A 25,269-nucleotide genomic window follows, 5' to 3' on the forward strand; every position below is an offset into this window, starting at 1 on the left:
GGGGAACTGAATTCTATTTTTTTCTATGGCCTAGTTCTCCCTGACGTATCTCTTTCTGAGCGGTACCACAGGTGGGGATCACCTGATCAAACACTTCTCTACACACACATTTCCTCCATAGATATCAGGCACAGTGTTCAAGTTCTGCTTTCTCCCTACTTTTGTTTGCCCTCTAAGCCCTATGGTGCTTGTCTGGGATTCTGATGTGCACAAGGAGGTCCCACCAGTAGAGAAGACTCCCTGCTTCAGAAGTTACCCTCCATCTTGTTGAGGACTATGAGGACGGCAGAAAGGTGGCTCATTCACATGCTCTACTGTCACATGTTGATCAAACACAACACTCGGTTGCCTGAGTTAGGACTGTAGTTTCATTTTGACTGACCAGAACATTAATCAGTCCTTAAGTTTAGGCTGGATTTTTGAAGAGTCTCCATAGTATGTGAAGGTCCTCCCCTCTTCAGGGCTGTTTTCCTGCAGCATGCAGCCATGGATTATTTTACACTTAGTTGTTTATATAAGTAAGGGGGAAACTGTGCATTAATTTTGTTACTGTTGCATTAAAAAATGAATGTTTTGGTGTACTGTAGGTGGATGAGATACAACGAGATGACTCAGTATCCATGAAGATTTGTTCTGCAACTTCTGGCTTTAGTTCTATGGCAGCTGTGCCATCTGATCAAGGAAAAATTTCCTCCCAGAAAAATGAAGAGATTTGGCATTTGGAAACTGGAGCAAAATCAGTATATAGAACAGAAACAGGTAAGTCATGTTTGATGTTCTAATACATAAATTGGAACTGGTTTTAAAATGACATGGGTGAAAGCTGAAATAATGATGTCAGTTTAGGTCCTCAAAGTGAAGAAAGGGATACAACTTGGTAATGTGTATTTGGGAATGGATAGCAGCTATTTTTAAAAGACAGTGCAAAAAGAGAAGACTTTCTCAAAGGTTCAGTGAAATTTTAAAAAACTCAACATGTTTGGGAATTATGGGTACTTTCTTCAGGGATAATCTTACATATGCAGATTCTAGGAATAGATAAATTCATCATACACTCATCAGGGTAAATATATAATTAGATCATCAAAGTAAACATACTGAGGTCATGTTCATGTGGCTAACATTCTGGTTACAATAAATAATAGTGCTTCAGAATAATTACTTGAGGAAGTGACTGACCTAGGTTGCCCTCATATGAAAGGTTACACAGGATAAAGTTTACAGCTCCCCACGCTGCATAGCATATAGGTCTTTTTTCCTGTCTAAGTTTTTATATGCCTTTAATATAGTCCAGATTCCATGGCAGAGTCTACTTTGGGTGTTGACCTAGCAATATAAACATGAAGGAGGATGTGGTAGGACCAGCAATGGTCCTTTCTCAGTTCCGCATCTAGCCTATAGCAGCTGATATTAGAACATTGGGGCATGGCAGCATCCTGGAGTGCCCTACTGCTAACTATGTCCAATTCCTCCGGTTTTCAAGTAATTGTGAAGTGTCTAGGCTGTAGTGTACTTCCTTAGCATTCCCACCTTAATTATGTACGGAGTAGAAAAGTAATGCTTCCACTTGGGGAATACACCAATAAAACTGAATGGTGGAAATTCAGGGCAGCTAAAAAGAACTGGACCCACTACCAGAAAATGTAGTGATGGTCACCAACATGGATGGCTTAGACAATTTGCTGGCTTCTATTTATGACGCCTAAACTATATATGTAGTTTAGGAATTGGGAGCACGGGTGGGAGGGTATTGTTGCACTCGGATCCTGGTGGAATGTCTTGTGAATGCTTGGCAGCTGTGGGAGCAAGCCTGGAGTCTGACCCAGCATGGCTTTTCTTATGCTTGTATGTCAGTGGTAGATTCTGTTGGTCCAAATTTCATTCTTCTGCTATTGAAACTGAAATGGAAAGTATACAAAATACCAGACTTATGGATACTGTGCAATTGTAATGAGGAGCTTTGTGCATATTAGTGAAAAGGATTTTATCATCTTTGGAAGCTGATGATGTTTGAGTATTTACAAAGGAGGTTTATGTGGAAATTTGTAAGCAGTTCTAAAGAGAATTGAGATTTTTTTAAAACGAAATTATTCATGGTGAATCGTGCCACTTAACAAATTGTGGATGTTGATTGCAGCTATGGCATTGTGGCTTTGGTCTGAGTGGATAAGGACCATCTGAGTCAGGCAGTTAATCCATTATGCTCAGTATTGTGTGTGCAATAGTTGGCAGTAGTGCTGAGGGGTTACAGACTGGTGTATTTCTCAGCCCTGTCTGGAGAGGTGGGGACTAAATCTGGACTTTCTGCATGTGATTTACACTATAGTGCCTCATGAGCAGAGTTTTAGTATAAATTGTGACATGGTTGCTCATGGAATTAGCTTGCCAGCTTCAGGCCTTAAACACCTGACTTAGCTTAGCTGTGTTTCCAAGATCTCCAGCAGGAGCAATTTTCTTGTTATAGTACTGCTGCAGTGATGGGAGAACATTTTTCATCACACCATTCCCTGAGCAGGCTGGGCAACCTGTATCCCTCCAGCTGTTTTCACCTACAACTCCCATCAGGCTTAGCCAATATATGTATAGGTGAGGAATGATGGGAGACATCAGTTCAAAAAGATGTGAAGGACCACGAGTTGTCTAGCCCTGTAACATAAGGACAAGAGGAGGCCACCTTACAAATCCAGGCTTTCATGGTCAGTTTACAGTGGAAATCCTACAGATACGCAGTTGGAAGAGTGTCTCAGTGAGATCAGTGCGAGTGATGTCTGAATAGAATGCATGTGATTATGCTGTATAAAAACTAAGGCACTTCCCAAAACCATACCTTTACCATATTATTGAATGAAAGCACATTTCACCTACCAGTTTCTGGAAGTCCCAAATTTGTAGTGCCTTTCTAGAACAGAATAGGGCAAGCTTCATATGTTTGTGGATGAGAACTTCTAAGATTTGCTCACTAGACTGAGTTTAAAGTGCAGTCATTAATAAATTAGGTTAACATTTTAATCTGGCAGTAGATATGGCACAGATAAAATTGGTGTGTGTCTTTTTCCCCAAAATATAAAACTGATTAGATCTTGCCTTTCTTTTATCCATTCCTTTCAAATTTGATTTTTTGTGCATCCTGTTCAATGCTTGCTATAAATACTGCATCGGATGAGTAGTATATTCGTAATGGCTTCATTTTATGTAAGCCCTTTTGTATGGGGGGGCGGGTCTGGATTCCTTTTGTTTTTGTGGTTCCCCTGATTTTTTACCTGCTGTTTTTCATTAAATTTTAGGTTTTTTAAAAAATGATTCCTGTATTTGTTATCCACCCTCAATTATTTGTGCTGTAATTCTGCTCTTGTTTACCTGGGACTAGGGTACACAGAACTCAGTGGGATTTATTTATGAGTAGACATGTATAGAATTCCTCTGCCAGACAGTCTTGAATTAGAAAGGTGAGGTATAAATACCGCAAATGAATAAATAAAAACATTCCATTCAGATCTGATATACCTAACTATACATAGTTTGATTAAATATTTGCACATATGTAACATTTGACAAACTTATTTTGTCTGTTGGCATCTCTTGTAAGCACATGCTTCCTGGTGTACTTGAACTTTATTATTTCCTAGTCTCTAACAGAACTTTCTAATTCATAATACATGAAAGAAAAAAAATAACAAAAGTTGAATATTCTTTATATATATAAATTTATTTTTCATTTATTACATTTTTATTCTATACACCCTTGAAAGAGCTTTGAGGAAGCTCCCCTTCCCTTTTATTGTTATGGCATTTATCTGAGGTACATTAAATTGAGAGATCGTAATCAGTCTTGCACCAGCTACTATTTGGTGATCCTAATAGTTGACTAAGGATTTGAATTGAGGTCTTCCCAGGTGATGGCCAGACTCTAACCACTATATTACACATTTTATATTATACTATACTATACCATACCATATCTAACCAGCACAAAATACAGATTTATAAATGATAAATGAAGGTTAAAAATTTGGTTTGCCTATTTAGAAAAGTTTGTTTTAATTTCCTCAGAACTATATTCCTGTTCAGGTTTTTTGAAAATCATAGTTTAGAACTCTGCTTTTATTTGCTTGGGCTCACACATGAATTAATAAAATTGCCAACAAATATGTGCATTGGTAACAGAGACAACCATGTTATAATGTGCTGGAGGGGCCATTCTTGAAACAGCCTACAGTAGATAGATTTTAATTTAGCTTCCCTTCATATGAATAAAAATATTAGGACTAAAGTAGCATTTGAATCTTGAATTAGAGCTTTTCAAATTGCATTGCAGACAAATTGTTTGCAAGGAAAAATATAAATGGATTGCTTCTAAATTAAAAAAGTTAGTTGTGTTGATCTATAAGAAAAAATCTAGAATCAGTGCTCAGGTAGTATCCTGTATTAGGGAATAGTTTCAAACCCTTCAACATACTGGAGAATAAACAACATGCAGGAGAGGGAAGACAAAAAGCTGACTGTATATTGTAACTGCCGTGTCAGCATTTGGTCACAGAATATTAAAGGGAAGGGTAGGAGGAGATAGCTGGCTTAAGTGGATTAGTCCAGGTGCCATGCAGGTTTCAGGTTGCACCTAGGGCTGCTGGGACAAAGAAATGCACAATGTTGATCCCTAATCATTGAAAATACCGAATATAGCTGTTACTTGGATCTGTCAATAACTTTAGGTGAAACATGGGTGCCTTATTAGCTAGCAAATGGAATTCCCACAAAACCCACTTTTGTTAGATCTGTATCCCTTTTGGCTTTCTTGATTTAAAGTATTTTATTCCAGCACGAAGGAAATATGAATGTTTGTTTTATAGGCACAGGGCAAGTTTCACTATATTGCAATTTACATTTGCAACAACCCAGTGAAGTAAAATTTGTGAAGAGATGGCGCTTTGACCCTGTTCACTTTGAGAAGCCAATCTCCCATGTTCAAGTCCAACATTTTCTCTCGTTCCCCATTAATGTCTCTTTGTTTGCTTGCAAACAGTAGTTTCAAAGTTGGTGTTTTCCATTGATAGAATGACTGGGTTTCCTCCAGCCTTCCCCAGCCTGATGCCTTCCAGATGTGTTGGACTCTTCAGCCAGTCACTGTAACTGAGGGTGATGGAATTTGCATCCAACACATCCTGACAGCACCAGATTGGGAAAATACTGAATGCATCCAAAACAAAGTGGGTTGTAAGTCCAGGAAAGCTTATGCCAGAATAAATGTGTTCACCTTTAAGGAGCGACAAGACTCTTTGTTGTTCTTGCTGCAATAGACTGAAAGAGTGACTCTCTGGAAATGGTTTTTACATGCCCCCTGAGGGATGCTTCTTCACCAGGATCCCTGCTGAACAGAGGTCAGAGACACTGTAAGTAGAGCAGATTTTGGAAGGACTACAGCAGCGTGATGGAAATAACTCGCGTTTATGTACTCTGCCCTCTTGTCTGGAGACTGCCTCTTTAAAAAGTCTGTGCGTGTGCGGGCACGCGCATACATGCATGCGAGAGAGCCGAGGTGCACACTGCAAAATGCTGGGGAAGCTTAGCTTTGCTGTGAAGCCTGAGCCCTGAGTGAAACCTAACTAGCTAGGCAATATGCAATTGCTGATTGACAGCAGGACTAGCATTATGCAAATGTGCCAGAGAGAACAGCAGCTCGGAACCATGATCAGGGGCTCTGTTAGGGATCTCTCTACACACGCCAGCTCCCAAATCCCCCGGCTCGCTGTGGCTGTTCGCGTTTTTCATGCTGCTTTTTGCTGTGGTGTTTCAGCTTAACAACCAATAAATGACTCCCCCCACAAAAACACACACACAGATAAGTTGTTGTTTTCTTGGACACAAATAAATCCAGTCTCCTGTGCAGTTTCAATTTCTTTCAGCTCAAGGGATGTGCGTGAGCTTGTTAACTCAGGATAAATTGGGTAATATTTAGCAGGGTAATGTGCTAATCTTTAAACCTTTATGTTTTCAATCCCAGCGTATGTATGGGGAAAACTCTTGACACAAAAGTGTATGTGTTTTGCCTGTTTCTTCTCATCTCCTTCAGTTTGAAGCCTTATGTAGGTCAGGCTTGGCTTAAGCAGATTTCCTGAACCTGCGTCAGCTTAAGCTGGAGGAATTTTAATAAACCCTCCCTTGTAGGCGGGGGCCTAAATGAGACAAGCCTAGTTAAGCCTGATCTTTTCTGTTTGTGAAAAAGAGCCGAGGAGAGCTAGGATCGGTGTGGTGGTTGCAGGAACTGCTGCTGCTGCTTCAAGCTGGAGAGGAGGATGGTTGGGAAGGCCCGGTCCTCGAATTTTACCTTGTCTGAAAAGCTGGATTTGCTGAAACTTGTCAAGCCCTATGTTAAAATTCTTGAAGAGCACACCAACAAACACTCGGTCATAGTGGAAAAAAACAAATGCTGGGACATCATAGCTGACAACTACAATGCTATTGGGGTTGACCGGCCACCTCGCACCGCGCAGGGCCTGCGCACCCTGTACAAGCGACTCAAGGAGTACGCCAAGCAGGAGCTTCTGCAGCAGAAGGAGAGCCTGTCTGACTATAAGAGCTACATCTCTGAGCCCACAAAGAAAGTTGTGGAAATGATCCCCCAGATTTCCAGCGTGTGCTTGAGAGAGAGGAACAACCTGCCCTGGTAAGTTGTGTTTTACCTTGCACTTCAATGGCAGTTCTAGCACTTCCTGTGTTCTTGGTTGGTCCCTGCTTAAGCTAGCCTTAGGAAAAGTAACCACATGCTGTGGTTCAAGCTGAGACATATTTTGCATGTTGTTTATTTTTAAAAATAATAATAACAAGGGCTGGCTTTTCTGTGCAAGTTCTCGCTGTATTTAAAAGGTCTCTATTGTCAGACCTTTGGCAAGTGAGGGTTAAGGAGGAATCCAAGTGAAATAGGAGCTCTAACTTTTACCCCTCCCCTTTTAATAGGCATAGCATTCAAACACTGACCAAGGGAAAGGCTGTTCTACATTTAAGGTAGTACTGCAGTCCTTTGCCTGCATATGGAAGCTAATACTTGTTTTGGATAAAATCTACATAAAGTCGAGTTGGAGAACAAAGAAACCTCTCTCTTGTACAGTCTACCCTGTTAAGGATTATGTTAATCTGCCTGGGCTGAACACAATTTAGCTGAATTTAGACCTTTGAGATGATTTCAGCTCATGTGCCGCCATGCCTTTTAACAATGCAAATGGATTGTTTTAAAAATAATGATTTGTTGGGGTTTTTTTTTTTTTTTTTTTTTTTGCTTTCTTGGAAGCCAGGACACAGATAAAAGCTTTAAGTTAAACCATAAACAAGAGCACATGAAGTACAATCATAAGGTTTGGGCACAGACAGCTTAGAAAGCTGCAGTCACACGAAGTCCTTTATTTTATAGCAGCCTTTAGTGTTTAATCAAATCAGAGCCTGTCCAGGTTTGAGCCAGACACAGAACAGAGCAGGCTGTTTTTCCAGCTCCCTAATGCCCCCCTCCCCCTCCACAACTGACTTGCAAGAGACAGCTGCTGCTCAGATGCTTTCCAGGTCAGATTTATCCTGGGCCTGGATGTTACAGACATTTTAAAACAAAAAGTAAGGCAAAGTGAGCCGCTCTTTCACTTATTCCTCTCATGTGCATCACTAACTGTGAAAAACAAATGTGTTAATCTGAGTTTCTGGGAAAGCTGCCATGCTGGCCAGTCCTTGATTTGTGCTGCCTTTGGTTGCACTGAGTGGTCCCGGTTGCCTAAATCCCACCATGGTAGATGCTCTAAAAATAACAGCATGTAGATAGCAAGCCTTTGGGGGGATAGATTCTGCACCGTTTATGGCTAAATCAATTGCAGTAAAATGGCACTCTTGCCTGGCTGCTTGGAAGCACTGTTGTGTTTAGTGGGACTTGCTCCTGTGTAAATGTGTATAGGCTTGCAGCCTAAGTGCTGCTCTTGGAAGAGGGGAGGGTTTTTTTGTTTTTTTTTTGCAATATTAGGTCAGGCTGAAATGTCCAGCACAGGCCCAGCTTTGTTGGATGCCTACTCTTGAGCCCTTGAACCACGATAGCAGATGTTGCGTATCTTTCTAATTTTGAAATAGCACAAATAGAGGGAATTGTATTTAATCAAGGATGCTGCAGTTCAATTCACATTGCATGTTATTCCTGTTTAGAAGCACAAAGGGTGTAACATTCATATTTAATATCCAAACATACGCTCTGTGGTTGGAGTAGATGTGGAAGATTATGGGAATTGTAGCCCTGTACCACTGGAGGATATCCGGCTGTTGCCCATTTGTTATGACCCGAAGCTGTGTTTTTATCTTTTCATTTTGAAGTTCAATTTGACTGCACTTAGACTCCAATCCTAAGCACCCCTGCTCAGAAGCAATTCTTATTGAAATTACTGTGGTTTAAGCGTCTAAGAAAAGGGGTTAGGAAATGTAGCTTTCTGGTTGTTTTGCTCTCTTTATATAGGAATAGAAAATTCAGGGCAGTTTTTCTGGACCAGTCACCTTCAAGGGGAAGAGAGCATTTCCTAAAATCCAACCAAAGGAATAATCTAGGGCTACTGTGCAGGTGTGAATAGGAGAGCCCCAGTGTGTCTCTGCTTATTTTAAAAGAAAGATTCTTCAAGGGGGGGGGGGTTGAGTGAAGCAGCATGGAGGGGAGAAGGTGTGTTTAATCTTTTCCTTGATCATTTTTTTTTTCTGCTACCAGTCATCCCATACAACTTTTACCACTTTGTGGTTCAAAGCACATAGATGCAGAAATTTGCAGTGGAGAAATGAGAAGCAGGGAAGGGGGTTAAACATCTTCCCTTCCCATGCTGTTGCTTCTCACAATCCCCCTACCGAAGCTATTTTTCTTTAAAAACACCAGGTTGGGGCTCTGTTTGGGTGCAATATTTAGACAATTTATGAAAAAAGGCAGGCATCAAACAATTTTCAGGACAGTAAACAAATAAGTGTAAAATTGAATAAATTAAAAGTAATTGTGCAAGCTCCAGGGTCAAGTAATCAGGAGCCCTTGCTTTGTCCCTCCAAAACAGCTCCGTCCCAGAACTCAGAGTTTCTCATCCACCTGCATTCTGTTTTTAGAACACCTGTGATGTCCATTTTGCTGACAGTTTTGGGCCACCTGTGTAAAATGTACACACAGTTAACGTGCAGCTTTTGTTCATCAAATGTGCCAAAGATATTTACTCTCTTATTAAAACTATTCATGGCAGTATTAGTCTAGCCATATCAATATGTACCATGTTTGGAGGTAGCACAGATTTTGGAATGCAGAATTCTTCTCACAAGTTGAAGCTCATTATTAGATCAGATGGAAGGATGACTCTCACCAAACAGACACCCGATGGCTTCTGAATATAAACCTTGCTGCAGCAATGGTGTGTTCTCCCTCAGTAGAGGTGCCCCCACCCTGCTAGACAAAAGCATCCATCTTTCTAAACGTTCATGATTTTGATGTAACTGTGCGCTTTAAGACGTTCTGCCTAAAACAGCCACTTTAGGAAGCACATTCTGAAGGTCTTTTGTGAGAAGTACTGTACAATTCTGCAGCCTGGCTTTAATTTGACCCATGGTTTTTCATGGTTGCATACTATAGTAGATTATAGTACCTGCTTTCAGAATTGGGGGCCTGAACATTATTTCCCCAGCTAACTTATATTCCCTCATAGCTTAATTTTCATATATATTTTAAAAAGGCACTACCTGATGTTTTTTATAGCTACCCAGCAGTTTGTTGGTCTATTTGTTAATGGACTTGAGTCACCAAAGGTTTCCTCTGCTCTAGTATCAGAGGGGCAGGGCTGCCCATTCTTGGCAGGGCTGCTTGGGTCTACATGCATATGTGGTCAGATGTGGGGGTCGGGGGAGAGACAGTTGGAGTAGCTACAGTGGAGTCACAGGTACTATTTGGTACCTTCAGTAATCGCTCCTCCCCAGCAGTTAGTAATAAATTTTGAAATGCAGAAACTCATTATGATAGCCCCAGTTAACCATGCTTCCAAGAAAAATTCATAGACATCACCTATCCCAAATATCTGTAACTTTTTCTTTTTAGTTACACATAATGAAGTCAATATGTTGGTTTTTAAAACTGCGTTCACAAAACAGATGTGGGTGGGGGGAAGTACTAATAAAAGCTCACTGCAATCCTTTGTCTGGGAGTAAGCGTCACTAGAACAGAGTACAACATACTTCCCCCTACATAGGTTCAACCTGTAAAACACATAAGGCTTTAGAAATGAATTTCAGGTGGTTGAAATGCAACCTGTGACACACACACCTTCCTTGTTATCATCCTAGGGCTGGCTGGCTGGCTGTTTTCCTTATTCCCTCTCTTCCTCTAGGGCAATCTGTCACAAACATTAATAAAACTTGAAAGACTTGTTATCACCTTATTCCCAGAGAGAGCGCCTTGCTGCTCCAGCAGATGAGGGCATCACTCCTGCTCTTACAAAAAGGCCCTGAGCTGTGCTCCCCTGCTTCCCTCCCTCCCACAAAGCCACTGAATCTTTAAGAGCTCTGGAAAGGAAAGCAAGTTTTAGCTACTTCCAAGAGTTGTCTAACCCTGTGAAAGGGGGATCCTTCCCCCAGCCCATCCCCTGGAAAGGGCAAGGTCGTTCATCCACTGATGCTGGGCTGCAACACACTGAAAAGCTGCTCCAGTTGCTCCTAGTGCTTCTGAGTGCTTTTTGGGCCACCACCAGCTGAAAGACTGACCAAGTTCTGGAGTCCTCTGTGTGTGACAGAGCACTTCAGAAGAGGAGGAGAGGTTGGAGCAACTGCAGATAATGCCTAACTATTCAGGCTAGGCAAAATGTGTGAAAAGCCATGCTATGGTAATAGCTTTATCAAAGTCAGAAAGTGTGTGCAAGCTTTTGGGAGCTCCAGATCCCCTTCATCAGGCAATGCAAGCTGTTGGATAGAAGATGGGAAAGTAATGCTTTGTGGTAAATCATTCTTCAGGCTATTGGAAAGGAAGCCACATGAAGTCCATGGAACTTGAGCAACAGGAATTATCCAAGAAGCTGTTTCCCATGCTGTTGGTGCATAAAATCTTCTGCATTCCTCTCTCTTTCCTCTGCATTTCTTTTTAATTTTTTTACTAGATCAGCTTTCTCTAATGGGCTGCCTTCCTGATGTGCTGAATTGCAGTTCTCATGCTGCCTGGAATGCTGAGAGTTGAAGTTCAGCACAAGCGAAGGACATCTAGTTGGGGAAGACACCCAATTACTAGTCATCCTGTGACAGAACATTATTCATGTGCCATCTTTGTGCCTCTCACAGTGGTAGATCTGCATGTAAGCAATTGGGATGTCTTTGAGTGGCGACTCCCAAAGCTTGGCTCACAGAAGGCTTAAATCAGGGTCCCCAAACTTTGGGCTCATTTGAATGTTTTCCATGTATCATGTGTGCTGCCACAAAATGGTTGTCACGCTGGGCTTCCTATTCACAAAATGGATCCTTCAGTGCTCATGGCCAGTTACAAAACACCCATTTCCCAGCAGACACACTGGTGAGAGCAAAATAAAAGTAACTCACCCAGGAAATTTACAAATCAGGGAGTTTGGTGCATGCCTAGAGAAATATCCATGCCCATGGATGCCACTGTGGGAACTCCAGGGTTAGACTGTTGTCTTTATTGGGAACAGATAAGGCTCTTTCTGTTTTCTGTTAATGATGAACTTATGATTTGTTTGTTTTAGTGCCACTGTAGAAAAAGAAACTGTTGCTACTACGAGCTCCCCACAACCAGTGCTGGAGCACCATCCCGCTGCTATCACGCTGGAGCTGGATCAAGAAATTGAGGAAGACATCAAGCCGCCTCCATCATTAATTGTAGAGTTGCAAACACAGGAAAGCTTAGAGCAAAGAGAACAGCAACATTTGGTCCATGTCATGGAGAGATCTCCTTCAACTTCCCTGTCTTCTGTAGATATAAGAATGCTCTCTCCATCCCCTATCCCCAGAAGAGATGAATTTTTCAGGCTTGAAAGTGGGGAACGATTTAGGCCAGCATGTGGCGGGTATGATCCCCAAATGTTGCAAATGTTAAAAGAAGAGCATAACATAATTTTGGAAAATCAGAGGAAAATTGGGCTCTATATCCAAGAAAAAAGGGATGGCTTGAAAAGAAGGCAGCAGCTGGAAGAAGAGCTACTAAGAGCCAAAATTAAAGTAGAAAAGTTAAAAGCAATACGGTTACGTCGTGATCTTCCTGAATTCAACAGTCTCTGAATATTTAGCACTTCTGCTGCATAAAACCAGGGTTCTTTCATGATTCTTTCTGATCTAGAAAAGATTATTTGCTAAGTTCATTTGAATGGATCAAAGCCCAGCCTTGGACTTGGTTGGGGGAGAAGAGTGCATGTTTATTCCATTTTGTTTTTCGTGCACATTTACAAAAAAATCAAAGCCATCTTTCACTGGTATTCCCAGGTGTTTTGATCTAAAGTAGAACCAGATCTAAGACTTTAAAAAAATCATTTGAAATCTTGTGATTATATTACTGTTAGCAAAACAAAATAATTTATGCAGCTGTTGTAAAAATGCTGATTTTATTCTTTGTTCCATTTTTTCCCCTGGAGCAATTCTTATCTGCTCATTTAAAATGGTCACTTATCTGTGGGTCAATAAATTTACTCAAACATTGTGGGGAAATACTATATTTCTTTGTTTCATTCTTTTCACAAGACACTTGGTAACTGCTTTTTCTTAAAGGTAGTCTTTTTCTGTCAAGAAAACCAGAGAAAATAATTTCTGGTAAGTTACTATTTAGCTGAACAGAGAGGATATGCATTCATAATGTTTTATAACTTCAGAGCAGTAAATTGTGAAAAATAAGAATTGGTTATCTGCCTTTTTCTCCTCTGTTTACTCTGGGGTGGGAAACCTATGGCCTCTAGATTTTATAGAGTTATAATTCCCATCATCCCTGGCCTTTGACCATACTGGCTGGAACAGTTCTTTACCCCTGTTGTAGGGTGCAATTCTGTGCATGTTTAGAGAGGAAAAAATAGCTTGTAACTTGCAGCATTCTCCAGCTAACACTGCTTTCTGTCTAAGCATTTGTAGAATTGTGCCTTTTAGGGTGCATTCTTATGGAGAGGAGCGGAAGCCCCTAAATTCAGGCTGATGCTTACGCAATGTGCAGCAGTTGGAGCAGCAGGGGTGGTCTTTGCCTCCCTGCTGCTCCCACTCTGCATTTTCACTAGATGGCTGTTTTCTGTCATCTTGCTGGAGCATCTTGGAGTGGGAGGGGAGGAGGTAGTCATGGTTTTAGCATACCTCATCTTGGCTGTTCCAGTCTCCTTTCCTCCCACTGAACTGCCTCCTCCAAGCTCTTTCTGAGGCTGTGTTCTGAATTTTGGAGAGCAACATCCACCTAGCATTCATATCTCAGCCACCTGTATGTAATAATGAAAGAGGTTTACCAGCAGATAGCCATATCCATTCAAGCCTTGAGGGCCTTGCATTACAAAAATAAAATTTACATAAAGTGTTTGAAGCCAGAGAAAAATCTTCCATACATTTTTGGGGTTGTGGTGTGCAGTGCTGCTCTTCAGATTTCTGTTTACTCCATACTATTTTATCCCCTCTACCCACCATTTTGACTTTCAGTCATAATTAGCCAGTGTTTTGTACCCACTTGGTATGCTGAGGCATCACTGGAGTTTTCTTGGAGTTTCCCCTGACCATCTGCCCAGTCCCACCCAGTTTTCTGTTTTATGCTCTGCTGTCAGCATTTGGTGGGTTAGTCCTTGCTGGATAGTTTTTGGCGAAGTCTTTCCTCACATTTAGGGGGCTCGCTCGCTTGCATGAGCGCTCTCCGCTACTTTGGCTATAAAAGTGAAGGCATTAGGAAAATTTACTCAGAACAGAGGACAAGCTTTTAAATCAAACTTAAACTAGCTTTATATTATAGAACCATGAGATGTATTGCGTATGCCACAAAATAATGTGTGTTGTTTGGTGAATTTGTGAAAGAAATTTCAAAATACATCAACCAAAACCTTTATAAAGAATTATTAAAATAGACATCCTTTTGCCTTCCAGGTGTTTAGACTTTGACTTCCATCAGCCCCAGCAGGCTGGGAGCTGTGAAAACCATCTGGAGTGCACCAGTTTGGGAAGGAGGCTTTGGAATGTTGCTGCCTTTTAGATGACCTGCCTATCTGTTTGTAGAGCTGCTGGGTTTTACTTGAATATTACTTCCAGTTGAACCACTTTCCTGCTTGTACACTGGCTTCTTTTAAGGGAGGCCTGCCTCCTAGATAGTACTTCTCTGTGTCTGATATGCACACAGGCTATTGTCATGTAAAAAAAAAGACAAAGAAGATTACTCCCAGGTAATCTTGTTTGCTTTAGTCCTTTCATCCTTCTTACCTTCACTTAAGGAGCCTTGCTCAAATTATTTTCCTGCCCCAACCAACATTCTGTTTTTCTTTTTTGAGCTCTTCGCTCCTTGAAACAGATTGGCTTTAATAACGCTAGTAAAAAGTTGAGGGACCCTTCATTTTTGGGATGAAAAGGCAATTTAAATATTTCAAAGCAGCCAGCAGTATCTTGACTGATAGTGCAGGTAGCCTAGTTATTAGTGAAAAATGTGTTGCTTCATTCTTCCATAAACTCCAAAAGCCTTTAGCATGTGAATATTTATTTGTTTAAAATATTTGTGCTGTGCTTCTGCACTCATGGCAGGGTACAATGGTTCTTAACATATAAAAACAGCATTATGTGAAATGGCAGAAAATAGCATCAAAATTTAACTTCATCCCTTATCATTGGGTGACTTTCTCATCTCACACTTACTTTAGTTGTGTAATTTACACATAAGCTACAAGCTAGTCTTTCTAGGACATTGTCAAATGCAAGATAATAAAAAGGCCTGTGAGGTGCTTTTGTAATCCCAAACAAAGGACACATTTGGGGGTACAAGATTAGGTCAACCACAAGTCATCTTAGCCTCTTTTGAAAGCCAAGAGTTGGAACAAAAACTTCCAGGGGGAAAAGGTCCATCAAGGGAAAGCATTTTTATGCTGATTTGAAGTTTATAGACCAAATTGTTGCTGTCCAGATTGAGGATCAGCAGGCCAAGTGTTGTTATCCTGTTTTTATTGTTATAGATTGCTGCAGAAGATTACTTCTTACCTGTACTAGCTGAAAGCTGCCATCCATTCTTATGCTAATTCAAACCTCCTGGGGAAAACATTCAGTCAAACAAAGGCTTTTCATATGCAGCATCTCCCTCGCCTGAAGCAGTTTTTTTCCTGGGGTAACAAAATTACCCCAAATACAAAGTTGGATTTAAACTTCTACTAGACAAAGGTCCCACCTAAAAATTTGTAATGTTGTCGTACAAGACTTCCTTAAAGAGGCAGGTTTTTAAACTACTTGCTGCTGCTTCAACCCTACTCTAGAAGGCTATTTCATAGTCCTGGTGCTCCTGTCAAAAAGCCCCTGCTTTTCCACCGGACCAGCCTGACCTTACACAACAGTGGCAGGGCACCAGGCCTTGGTTCATGATGGGACACAAATGGGGAAGGCTGATCTCTGGGATATGTAGGTCCCAGAACAACAGCCATTTCATTCCTGGCTCTCATGATACCTGAGCACGTGAATTCAGGGTGGTAAGGGAACTTTGCTGTAGGAGGGAAGGCATATTATCTTAATTCAGGCTCATGTAGCTCACTTAAGCGGTGAAAGTGACTAACCTAGCTTTCAGTCAACTTCTGGACCAGTCAATCTGTGTTTTAAGGAAAAATCCCCCAAAATAGAAAAGATACTAAATTCTGAAGTTTTTTGGGAGCAGGGTTTAAGGGCCACATATATGGAAACCAGGATTCCCTGGTAGCCATCCTTTGATGGCGATTTTAAAAGTAAAAACTGGTTCGAAATCTTTCCTGGGCATCAAGGGAGTGTTATATGTATTAACCAGTAGGTCCCTTCAACAGCCATATCAGAAATGTGCAGGCACATTTATTGGGAGTCATTTTGTTGCTGCTGTTATTAAACAACTGGGAGTTAGAAATCTTTTCCAATCTACCATCAATTACCTGGAGATCTGCCAGTAGATCCAGATCTACCTGCTGCACATCCCTGCTCTATAAGGCACCACTATCCCATTTTGCCTTCTATCCCAGACTATTAAACCGTTTTGCAACTTAGAAAAAATAACTAGCCCAGTATACACAGCAGTAACTCAGATGTCATACTACTTCAGTGCACAATGTAGTGAGTTGCACTGTAGTGTATTTCAATGTGTGTAACTGTTCTGTTTGCATCTGGATTATCACAGAAATTCTTAAACTTTCTACCCTCAAGGCCCAGAGGAGAGAGCTAAGCATGACTGAGGACCACCTCCATGGTGACAGGTGGAGGTGGAGCTTGTTATAATCAGCAGGAAATGGCTGACATAATTCTATCATGATATCAAATACCTCCTTGTAAATTGTTAATTTCTTTGCTGTAACGATTCCCTGGTAGCTGGGCATTTATCTTTTCTTAAGTTAAATACCAACTGTCTCTGGGGATATCATTAGAGCTTCCCCATTTCAGGAGGAACTTGGTCCAATGTCTCTACATCCAGTTTCCAACACAATATCCACGGACACTTCTCTTGGTGCTCACCAAACTCCCTGCTTCTCTTCATTTTAATTTTATTTTAAAATACAGTGGTACCTCAGCTCACGAACACCTTGGTTCATGAACAAATCAGGTCACAAACAAAAATTTCTGAAAAATTTTGACTTGGGTCGCGAACACCGCTTTGGGTGGCGATCAAGATCGCAGCCATTCCACCCCCCACAGTGGGGAGATGGTCATGATCTCAGTTCCTTTCATGCAGGGAAGGTGTGCCTGATCAGAGGCGCACTCCTGCAGGAAAGACGGGCGCAATCTCGGCCATCTCCCCGCCCCCCAACCAGCACGATCGCGGCCATCCACCCCACCCCTGAGTGGGGAGATGGCCGAGATCACGCCCATCTCTCCCTCCCCTAGTGCGCCGTTGGCGCCGTCTCTTCCTTCCCCAGTGAACCCGCTATCACGCCTGTCTCTCCCCCCCCACCCCCCAGCACGCCAGGATGACAGGCATGATCTCGGTTGTGCTGGGGGGGGGGGGCGAGGGGATGGCCGTGCTTGTGCTGTGGGGGAGATGGCCGCTATCTTTGTTGTTGTCACTTTGCTTCACATTTTTCTGATTTAAAAAATGGTTACAGAACAGATTAACCTTATTTACTTTGAACCTTATGGGGAAATTTAACTTGGCTCATGACCAATTTGGGTCACGACCAGAGTCCTGAAATGGATTAAGTTTATGAGCCGAGGTACCACTGTAGTATTCAAAATTACTTTAAAAAACTGGGACATGGCCATATTGCAAAGTGCTGTCCTTTATTTTGGTTTCAACGCTTTATTTATTTATTTAAATCATTTCTACCCCGTTCTTTGCCCAAGCCTCAGGACAGCTTACAAAAATTTGGGATGGAAATTGTGGTTTTGTATTTTGAAGCCAAGAACCACACTTCTGCCTTCTTAGGTTCTTTGTCTTCATACTTTTCTACTACTTGCCTTCTGAAAATGAGTGTTTTTATTAATAACATGCCCCTCTGTGTCAGCTCTTTTGTAAGAGTGTCCATGATACTCTCCAAATTCCAGATATGCCCACTGACCTAAAAGTGTGAGGTCCCTGCTCTAAGTAAAAAAAAAAAAGTTTATACTATTTTTCTCCTTCTCCCACATGTTTCTCAAAATCTTATTATTCATCTCTTGTACTTCCATGACCCTTCTTTCTCACTTAATTTGTCCCATGCTTTCTTGTTATCTTTCCTTCCTGATGCTTTTATACTCCTTTCACCCTGTATCAGCTTCCCTCTTGTGGTCCCTTTCCTATTTGTTTCCAGTTCTTCCTAGTTGTTGCTGTTTTTGTTGTTGCTAGCCTTCCTAACTATATGCCCTTCTGTCTAATGTCACACCTGCTTGTGCAGTGTGTAGCCATGGCACTGTGTGGTCAAACAAGGCACTGGGAAGTCTGAAACCCTGAGACCTGTTGAAAGTTGGCTGAGACCCGTTGGGACCTGATCCCCAGTTGAAGACACACTGGAGTAGCAGGTTTTTGAAACCTTGTGCTGAACTAAAGTACCTGTTCATAAAAAACCCTCTGATGTGATAGAACATTTTTATTTTTGGATACACGTTACTACCTCTGCACAATCCTGTTAAATTTGGTCTTTTATTGGCTTTCTGCTTAAATTATTGAAAATTCCCTTTATGTAAGTCAAGCTTATATAATATGATTTGGAAAGATAATGTCGTTCCTTTTGATAATGTCTTTGGCTTGTCTATGAGTAATCAGGCCTGCTTAGCACATGAAAATGCTAAAAAATATGAATAACCTTTCCTACTTCACCTTCCTACATAATCCCACACATTTGGAACAGGCAAGCATGTTTAAATTATATAGACAGGGAATACTGAAATAAACCAAGTTTCAGATTCACTGCTGAGAATATTGTTGTGTTTTACTGAGATGTGCCCTTTGGAAAAGAAAAAAACCTAACAACGCAGTTTGTTGTGAATGAATATTATTCAAGATTATCAACAAACGCTCCAAACAACTCAGGATGAAATCAACAAAGCAAAGAAGTTAATCTGAAGTAGACTGACTACAAAATGCTAGAATTAAAGTTGTTATAAACTATTCACAATGCTGTCTACTCATCCTCCCCTCCATTTTATCCTCACAAAAACTTCTGAAGTAGAACTAAGAGTCACCCAATGAGTCTGATGGCCAAACAGGGACTAGAATCAGAATCTCCCACGTCCCAGTTCAAAACTCAAACTGCCATGTTCCCCAGCCATTTGTGCATGGTGCTGGTTGGGTGATAACCCATGCTTGGTCACCATGTCACCAAGAATCCTTTCACTGTAAGTCTTTGCATGCATTTAAGTGATGGCTGAATAAATATCTAAGCTTCTGAATATTCACACAACATTTAGCTGTAGTCTTCTGGACTGATGTAACTTTATCCCGGAGGGTTATGCCTTACAAGAATCTGCAGGATAGTAGTCTGCAACTTCAAACTTTTGGTTCAAAAAGGGAATAAAGCCTACCTTAACCTCTCTCAGCCTAGTGCCCTCCAAATTTCTTGGAGTGCAATTACGTATCTGGCTGGGAAATGCTGAGAAGTATAGTCCAATCTGGAGCACATGCTGAGGAAAGTGAGTTCCCTGATGCACGAGGGAGGTGAAGGCTGGATAACTGAGCAAGCATTCAGTTTGCTGGTAAGCATGCCAGTCTCTCCATTTGCAGCTTGGATCTGCCCCTGCAGCCAATGAACACGCTGTGAGATCTCCTTTTTTTTTTATCTCATGTTGTCTTTACTCATACAGGTCCAGTGCAGACAAAGATGACGGAAATGGGACCAAAAGAAGAGTCCAGCCGCCTTGTAAAATATTTCAGTGTAGTATGGTGCAAGGCCTCAAAGAAAAAGCACAAGAAGTGGGAAGGGGATGCTGTTCTGATTGTGAACGAAAAGTTACTGACACTGAAGGACATGGAAGGCAAAGACATAGGAAGAGGTAACACCAATAAGAATGTAACTGAAAAGTAGGGTTACCTTGACCTGATAGAGTGCAATTGGAATACAGTGAGAATTATTGATGTAGGAAGGTGCAATGGTGAAAACTTTGACAGTGATTGGCTGAGATGCCTTGGTGTTAGGGTGAGGCAGAACTGGCAGAAGAGTCCCTGCTTGCCATTGACCAGTAGCTCAGATCCTCGAGGAAAGGGCAAGGCAGCCACTTGAGCTTAGGAAAAAAAGGGACTGGGAAGAGGCAAAAGAGGAAATGAGTAGTGAGGCACTGGAGAGATCCCAAGGAATGTGGAGAAGAAAAGAGGAGGAAGGCGGCCAAGAGATCTGGAAAAGGGAAGGACCAGTAAGGAAAGGTACACATGGCCAGGAACTGCACAGATGGAGCTGTGCCTGATACAGAATAACTAGACCGATCTTCTGCTGCAGTTCTCTAGCAAGTGGGATGGTGTAAATTGGTGACCTGCAACAGCAGAGGGTTGAACCTGATGGCCTTCTTGGCCCCCTCCAACTCTACTATTCTATGGTTCTATGAATCTTATTCCTCCATTTTCTTTATATGCTCAGTGATAAATCCAAACAGCAACAGTGTCTTGCAGCACCTGAAAAGCTAATATTCTGGTATAGGCTTTTGTGGACTTTAACCCAACTTCATTAGATGTAGCATACTGGAGAGTTTCAGTTTTCTGTGCAATACATGTTGATTTTGGGGAGGGTGGGGATTGTGAACAGTGAGATTAGAAGGAAATTAAATACTACATATACTGAGAGTGACTGATAAAATGGCATTATTAACCACAGTCATTCACTGTGAAGTTATTGCTGATAATACAAACAACCTTGAGCAAGGCAAGCCAGTTAACACATGCGGTGTGTGATAAAAAGCCCTTTATCCTACTTCAGACTCCCAGCAATAGAATTAAAGTTGTTGATTAATTCTAACCCAGCAGTTTCTCTAACTCAGTCTCCCAGGACACACTTTCACTGCCCTTAAGTGGCCATTGTGCAGCAAACGAAGGTCAAAGCAAGGTTTAGAACAGAATAGAATAAGAGCTGGGAAGAAGCTATAAGGCTGTCAAGTGCAAGAACCTGTTTTGCTTCTGTGTGTGGTCACCAATCCGGCTGCAGGCCTGTGCCTTTCCAGCTTAGCAAAGGTGACTTGGCACGCTAGATCAGTGTATAGCTGTGAGTGAGAGCACTGACTTTCTGTGTCAGTTTAGAGTTGATGTGGTCACAAACCTTGGAAACAATACCCACAGTTTCTTCCCAGTTACCTTCTACTTGATAGATTTCTATTATTATTTTGTTTGTATCTTGGTTTAATATCTATATGATCTCTCCTAGGCACTGGATACAAAGCCAAAGATCTGGAAAATCTTGATGAAGGCCAGACTTTGATTATTGGAGGCAAAGAAATTGAAGTGATGCGTGTAATTCCAGAAGAGGACTTCAGAAGTGGCAGGTGTTTTCAGTGTGGTATGGCAACTGCAGAGGATGTTTGCCGTGTCTCCCAAGCTACTGTGAAGCCATTCTGTAACCCTCTCAAAAATGTCTGCAAACCCAGTACAAAAGGAAATTTGCCTAAAGTCTTGCAGAACTATAAACCACGACATGATCCATGTGCACCAAGTGAGGATTTTAAAAATTTACCTGCGTTTCCCTCTGTTTTTCCTCTTCTGAAGAAGCTGAATAAGCACCCAAGATCTAGGCTTTTTCAGTCCTTCCCCATTCAGTATACGAAAACCAGGCAGGATTTGTATGAGCATGGGTGCAAAGGTTTGAAAAACATGTCAGTAATAAATGTTGATGAGTTTAGACAGAAAACAGTCCTGCAACTTCAAGCATTATTCAGCCAGCATCTAGGATTTTTTTTTTTCTGTTTAAGCATGCACTCTGTTTTTTCTGTTTAAGACTGCACTCCAAATTAAGCAATATGCAAGTAAATAAGGTCCTTTCCCGCTCTTCAGTAAACTGAGGAGGATGCCATCTTGTCTGCAGTAGGGACAAGACGATCATACAATAGCTAATATATTCCTTCATGGCTCAAAGCAAGCTAATTCTGCTTTTTAGGGATGGTTGACACTGGCCGAAAACCCCTCCAATATGTCTCTAAGCCAGTCTTTGGACCCTGGGGAATATGAGGTCAAATAGAAAGGTTTGAGAGTTCATGGCACAACATGCTAGATGTTGATCCATGATAAACTCTCAGGATTAATATTAGCTGGGGTGCTGGGTAACTGTTCAGTCCACTCATTGGGCTAGTTTGCAAGACACGATAGGCAAGGGTGTCTTTCTTAGTTTGTCATGTGATTTGAAACCCATCATGGTATTTTAGCACAGTATAGACAGTCCCCAGAAAGATCCCTTTCTGAGAAGGCAGACGTTTGTCTTTAAGTCAGATCTTGTATGGTTGGCCCGTCACATTCACTGGGGTGGGGTTGCGGGACACCCAAGAATGTGGAAAAAATGTGATTATTTCTCTAATTACCAAAATGTCACTTTGCACTTCAGAATTCCTGTTGTATATGATACATTGTATTTTCTTTTATCAGTGTTATACTTTCCACAGTCATTTTGATCTGAATAAACAACTGCTTGTTACTTAGTTTACTTAGTCTAAAATTGAAAGCACAGCAGTACTTTTGCAAGCTGTTGTTTGGATTTAGCAAACTGAGAATGGTATTTTGTATCTTTTCCTAATAAACAGTCATTTTTCATTTACAATGCCTGTGTTTGATGTTTCAGATTGCTTAGTCATGCCACGGCCATCTCCAAATCACCAGCGGATGTTTAATAAGTCCGGCTTGCCTGTTGTGGATGTTGTCATGGACCCTTACATTGTAACCCATCTTCGCCCACACCAGCGAGAAGGAATTCTGTTTCTTTATGAATGTGTAATGGGGATGAGGTAAAAGAAAAATAAATTTTGCTCTCTAATTCTGTAAATGAAAGCTGATGTTGGCGATTCTGTGCATCTGCAATAAATCTTAAAAATGAGCAGAGAGAGGAACATGGAAGCTGTTTGGAGTCAGATGTTTGGTCCATTTAGCCCTGGGTTGCTGATACTGACTAGCAGGGTTCTTCCATTTCTTCAGGCAGGATCCTTTCCTAGTCTTATCTAGAAAATCTGGGGAATGAACCTGAGGCCTTCTGCATGCAAAACAGCTGCTCAGCCGTTGAGCACAGCTCCTCCCTGCAGTCTTCTTCCCATTTTAATCTGCCTTCTAGAATCATGGAAAATGTTGGACTGGTAGGATTTTCCAGATTGTTAAAAATGGGCCTACATGTCAGGGCCATCATGGGTATGCAATGGAACAGGTAACACCTAGGAGGTGGTGGGCACCCCGCTGTCCCATGATGCTGCAGAATTTTCCAGGCCCTCCCAGGAGCACAGTTTCGTTGGAAAGCAAGGTGCACCTGTCTGCTGTATCTTAAAGCGGAATTGCAGAGATTTTTGAATAACAGTGGCAGATTTCAGTAGTGCAGCAGTCAGCGTAGTGACAGGAACATTAGAGCACGGGACAGAAATTCAGGCGATCTGGATTCTAGTCCCAGTTCAACCATGGAGCCAACTTGGTGATTTTCAGCCAATCACAGACTCTCAGCCCAACCTACCTCACAGGGTTGTTGTGCTAAGAATAAGAGAGAGAGCAGGAAAAGGAGAATGATGTAAGCCACTCTGAGTTCTTTAAAAAGGAAAAAGGCAGGATATAAATCTAGTAAATAAATAAAGTGTTGGGGGCGGGGGCGTTGTGTAAAATAGCATCGTGCTGGCAAGCTCTCTGTGCCTGCAGCTGTTACAGTTACAGGCTGCTACCCAGTGCGGTGTTCTCAGGTTATACCAATCCCTGCTCCTGTTTCACATGTAGGCAGGCCATTATCTTCATCATGAAACGGCAGCTACAGGACGTACGGTTACCCAAAAGGACAGGGAGGCTCCCCCAAAGACTGAACGAGCGCAGAGGTGTTGTCTGAGTCTCAACACACTAGCTTCCTTTGAGGCTACCGTTTTCAGTAGCAACAGGAACCTATTTCACAGAAGGCAAACTCTTGCTGTGCCACTTCTGTCAGCCAGTTCATTTCACCACAGTCTAGTTCTCTCTCAGCCTCGTTCATCACGAACAGGTACACATCTGTCTCTCTCCCTGTCACCCCCAGTCCATCATTCTCACACACAGAAACAGCCTGTGTATCCAGTGGACGTGCCTGCATACACTCAAGTCCATCTCTTATCTTGCATATTAAAAGCACGTGGGAGCATACACAAAACCCTCCCCAGCAAGCTTTCTGTCTCCCTCTCCCCAATCCCCACATGTGTGTGCAGCCTCCAGCCATTCAGATTGCAAGCATGCAACCCTCTCTGCATGCTCCCCTACCCCGGTTTTTCTGGCCAGCCCTCCGCTGCTCTTCCCACTCCTCCTCCTGCTCTCCCTTCCGGCTTTGCTGGCCCTCTCAGCTGGGTTGTTGTACCCTTCCTAGACGTCCTAAGCTTACCAGTCATGCCAGGGAGCTCTTTTCTTTTTTTCCTCCTCTTTTTTTCAGAAGTTGGGCACACTACAGAGGAAAACACTGGCCTGCAGCCATCTGCCATCTTTATTCCTTATGAACGTGCCTGAGACCCAGCCTGCAGTGCATGGAAAACGAAGGTGGCAGTGGCTTGGAGGCTCTCGCTTGGCTTTCATCTTGAGGAAATTCCTTAACAAGAAAAGAAAAAATGTGGGGGGGGGGGGGGGCTGAGCCACCTAAGCAGGTGCCAAGAAAGGTGTCCGGGGCACAGTGGTGCTCATGGGCACTGTTCTGTCTACTCCCACTTCTTGCTTAGTTGGACGATAGAAGCAAGCTGGATGATTGGCCCCACGGCAGTCCTGCCAGAGAATTCTAGGGAGCTGCATCAGCACCAGCTAGAGCAGGATGCTTCTGTTAATGACTAATGCGATAGATTCTCCCTTAGCAAATTCTACCTTCAGAGGAGCAGTTAACTCGCTTGAGAGAGATTCACCACATTACACATTAACCGTGAAGTTTAATGTGCAAATGTTACCTAATAGCTCCATGCAATTTACTGTACCCAGCTCCATAATTGAATTAGGAATGTTAAGCACAAAGAAGGCCATGAAGAAAAGTCGAAGCAAAGATATTGATTCACATTTAGCCAGCAAAGTCGCTCCAATCTCATTCTCTGGCCAGCAAGTGGAGAGAGCTTTGGCTGAAATTAGCAGCTTTCTGCAAAATTGATTCAGGATTTGGAGAGGATTACTGTAGTTTCTGCTGTGAAGGAAATATTTAGGTCAGTCTTCCCTGACTTGGTGTTCCCAGATAGAGTGGACTGTAACTCCCATAATTCCAATGGCTGTACTGGCTAGGAATTGTGAGTGTTGGACTCCAGCATACCTAGAGGGCACAAGTGGATGTAAATCCCCCTTGAGGATTCTGGGTAGCCTATTTTATTTATTATATTTGCATCTCATCAATGTATCTCTTACTAGGAACTAAAGGCAGTTTTCATGTTCCTTCTCTCCCTTTTATCCTCATGACATCCCTGTGCGTAGGTCAGGCTCAAGGTCATCCAGTGAACTTTATAGCCAAGCTTCTTAGCTAGAACCCAGCTCTTCCCAGTCCCCAGTCCAGCACTATGATACCCACCAGCTTATTTAAATTATTAGGTTTA

General features: G+C 42.0%; 2 protein-coding genes across 4 annotated transcripts in view; both read left to right on the forward strand.

Annotated features, from left to right (window-relative positions):
• Nucleotides 1-25,269, forward strand: part of RAD54B (RAD54 homolog B) — a 48,137-nt gene that overhangs the window by 2,842 nt on the left and 20,026 nt on the right. The window contains exons 3-6 of the mRNA XM_044424305.1: nt 588-759; nt 19,402-19,590; nt 20,946-21,230; nt 22,347-22,509. Of these exons, the coding sequence (XP_044280240.1) occupies nt 588-759; nt 19,402-19,590; nt 20,946-21,230; nt 22,347-22,509 (809 nt within the window). The remainder of the gene's footprint in view (nt 1-587; nt 760-19,401; nt 19,591-20,945; nt 21,231-22,346; nt 22,510-25,269) is intronic.
• Nucleotides 658-12,679, forward strand: LOC123020491 (fibrinogen silencer binding protein). 3 transcript variants are annotated; one of them, XM_044424302.1, is made up of 4 exons: nt 738-759; nt 5,295-5,387; nt 6,221-6,661; nt 11,718-12,679. In XM_044424302.1, the coding sequence occupies exons 3-4, from the start codon at nt 6,291-6,293 to the stop codon at nt 12,247-12,249; spliced, it is 903 nt and encodes a 300-aa protein (XP_044280237.1). In that variant the 5' UTR covers nt 738-759; nt 5,295-5,387; nt 6,221-6,290; the 3' UTR covers nt 12,250-12,679. The 3 variants fall into 3 exon arrangements, with proteins under 3 accessions (XP_044280239.1, XP_044280237.1, XP_044280236.1); XM_044424304.1 differs by lacking the exon at nt 5,295-5,387 and having other exon boundaries at nt 658-759; XM_044424301.1 differs by lacking the exon at nt 738-759 and having other exon boundaries at nt 5,314-6,661.

This window comes from Varanus komodoensis, unplaced genomic scaffold (genome assembly GCF_004798865.1).
Source record: "Varanus komodoensis strain SLA01 unplaced genomic scaffold, ASM479886v1 scaffold14_1, whole genome shotgun sequence".
NCBI classification, from domain to species: domain Eukaryota; kingdom Metazoa; phylum Chordata; class Lepidosauria; order Squamata; family Varanidae; genus Varanus; species Varanus komodoensis.

Coding starts and splice junctions, on each gene's coding strand:
- LOC123020491 (XM_044424304.1), top strand. CDS start 6,291: ATGGTTGGGAAGGCCCGGTCCTCGAATTTTACCTTGTCTGAAAAGCTG. Junction 6,662..11,717: donor GAGAGGAACAACCTGCCCTG/GTAAGTTGTGTT, acceptor TGTTTGTTTTAG/TGCCACTGTAGAAAAAGAAA.